Source organism: Aphis gossypii, unplaced genomic scaffold (assembly GCF_020184175.1).
Source record: "Aphis gossypii isolate Hap1 unplaced genomic scaffold, ASM2018417v2 Contig00369, whole genome shotgun sequence".
Taxonomy (NCBI): domain Eukaryota; kingdom Metazoa; phylum Arthropoda; class Insecta; order Hemiptera; family Aphididae; genus Aphis; species Aphis gossypii.
The window spans coordinates 38,257-41,035 of record NW_026083082.1 but is presented as its reverse complement, the minus strand read 5'-3'; the positions used below and the strand labels follow the sequence as shown (position 1 = coordinate 41,035).

Here is a 2,779-nt window from a genome sequence, read left to right as displayed (position 1 = left end):
TCTATGAATAGCTCAAAAAAAGTCAAAATTTTTTGAAAATTTAACTACATACAGATACCACTGACATTAACATTTGGTGAAAATTTCAAGTATTTTCAGTGATTAGTTTTTGAATTACAACCATAAAAAAAAATCGATTTGGTCGAAAACTGGTTTTGCGTAAAAATTGCCGTTTTTCCGTCTTTTTTTTTTGTTTTTCTCAATGTTTTTGAAAACTGTTAGAAAATGTTAACTTTTTACTTCTATAATGCATCAAGGATATTCACTTTTACATCGGAAACCACCCCCATAGTTTGAAATTAGAGCATTATTTCGACTAGTTATGCTGTACACAGACACAAAAACAAAAAAAAAAAAAAACACACATCATTGTAAAATCAATACATTCTTTACTTCGTTCAGAATCTAAAACTTAAAGGTCTATTAAAAACTCAGAAGTTTTTCCCTATGAAGATTTCCAATGCAACTTTACCAAGAATAAGATGGCTACATTATACCGTGCCAATGTAGAGTTTCAAAAATCTTACTACGGCCATGACGAAGTGACACCTCTACTGAACCGATCAGATTTCAAAAATCTGTGTCCGATTATAGTTGTTGATATGAGCAAGCAGAACGATAATGTAAAAATGTCAACTGTCGACCTAAGGATTGAACTAGAAGCAGACGAAGCGTTTCCAGCATCCACTTCAGCATATTGTTTAATATAACACGACCAAATTATAACTTATAATCCGTTTAACGGAGAAGTAAGAACCTTGTAAATATTGTAAAACTTACTATTAATAAATGAAAATACTTTTTTTATATACATATCTTTTTATTTTACACAATACATATCTGAAATTAAAATAGTTTACGTTTTGGTACAAAATACATTCCCGATACGACTGAATCGAAGTTGCACGTTTTCGATAATGATCGCCTGTTGAATTGTAACGGCCCGTCGTTTTCATTGACTGCTCTGCTCGGTGATTGCATTGTGAAACTCGGTGGTGTTGACATCGGTGTAGAAGGTGACATTGGTGTTGGTGGCAACATTGGTGAAATGACCGTCGTTTCATTGGAATACTAAAATTTAAAAAAAAATATTTAATAATTGTTGTTTAAGGAATAATAATATATTTTTTAATTACCTCATGTGAGTTTTTCGCCCTCTGGTGTAACAATGATTCAGCTAATTGTTCGGCTGCACATATCTGTATTTGATTGGACAAATTTGGTATAGATTTAACGACTCGATCGTCTTGTATGTTCTTAATGAAAACTACCATCTCATCAACAGTTTTCGGCGGTGATTTATGTTGACTAAATTTCTTGTCGTGGTACTCGACAATTTCTTCATATTGTTTTATAACTAACGGAGCGATGAATACTTCTTTTCGCACGATGCTTTCGAAAATAGAACATTCGAGATATTGAAGTCGAAGAAGGTCGCCCCGATTCAACAGTACTCTACATCCATCACGATTTTTTGTATCGATTACCAACACATTTTCTCCACTGTACATCATACTCGATAGTTTTATTTCTGCATCTTCATAAAATATAACTCGTTTATATTTGTGCGGTGTGCCTGATATGAACGATAAGATATGCCCCATGAACCCGAATATTTTTTTTATAAAGCCTGTAGTAATATGCACGTACCGCGATGGAGTTAATAAATGAACAACGACTTGTAATTTTTCACTCGGATCAATACCAATATGTATAAACTTACGGGCTGCAAAGTCAAGTGTGTAGCTAGTAGGTTCGATGAGTTCAGCTGGTGGTTGTAGTAATCCGACCATATTACTATTTTATTACTTTATTTTTTATTACCTTTGAGCTGATACTATTTTCAATAATTTAATATATCCAATTTATAGATCTAGTATTATATTCTTGTTATATGAATTCGTAGAATTAAGATACGTATATTATTTATATTATTTATAGAGCTAGTTATATGAATATTTAGAAAGCTAATACGCATTTAATAATCGTGTCGTAGTAAACGCGAAACTTGTGTTCCGGTTTACCATGACACACACGTATATTCGGGGACTACGTCCATGATTAGTTTTATATAAAAAGGTTGTGGTAGTATTAAGATTCAGACATAGTTAAGCCTCAAGTACGCATAGACCGGTGCCGTTGTTCTATACTTAACAACAAATCGGGCTAGTCGTTAATATTATTATTTTACTCTGTCTCAGTTAATAAATAACTAGATTTTCAAACTTATAAAAACCGGGTTGTTTATTTACTACAAATTTCTTACGCTTTCCGAAGAAGATAGACGACAAAGTGGACTTCGTCGTAAAATCGTGTTGAGCCATCTACACCAGGACCGGCTCACTACATGGTGTTGGTGGCATATAAATAAAGGTCTTCTTTTTGTACAAGTCAGCGTTATCAGAAATTGATCCAGTCATATTAAATCACTTATAAAAATATTTAACTCTAAAAAAAATATAAAAACTGCGAGAGAACGGTTGAGACGTGAGAAACAGTATAAGGCTGACGACAGACTGAATGGTTGTCTGCTCTTGTAGAGCCAAGCATATGTGAATTTCAGACATTATTAGGTAGGGGTAAATTCCTCAATGACAAAGGATGGATATGTGACTCATAATTCGGGATTTAAATACACAAAAGACTATACATATCTTATAGATGTAAATAACAATAGACTGCTCGGACATGTCGATGAATGTCGATGTAATGGAATAAATTCCTCATATTTCAACTGACGATGCTTTTTAATTTGACCAGACGTTATTTGTTACAATAA

General features: G+C 33.0%; 1 protein-coding gene across 1 annotated transcript; it reads right to left on the bottom strand.

Moving 5' to 3' along the window:
- Nucleotides 1-846: 846 nt before the first annotated feature.
- On the bottom strand, nt 847-1,604 carry LOC126553916 (uncharacterized). Its single transcript, XM_050209030.1, has 2 exons — nt 1,137-1,604; nt 847-1,071 (listed from the first exon to the last, which is right to left on the bottom strand). Exons 1-2 carry the CDS (start codon nt 1,602-1,604, stop codon nt 847-849), a joined length of 693 nt encoding a protein of 230 aa, XP_050064987.1.
- Nucleotides 1,605-2,779: the final 1,175 nt, after the last annotated feature.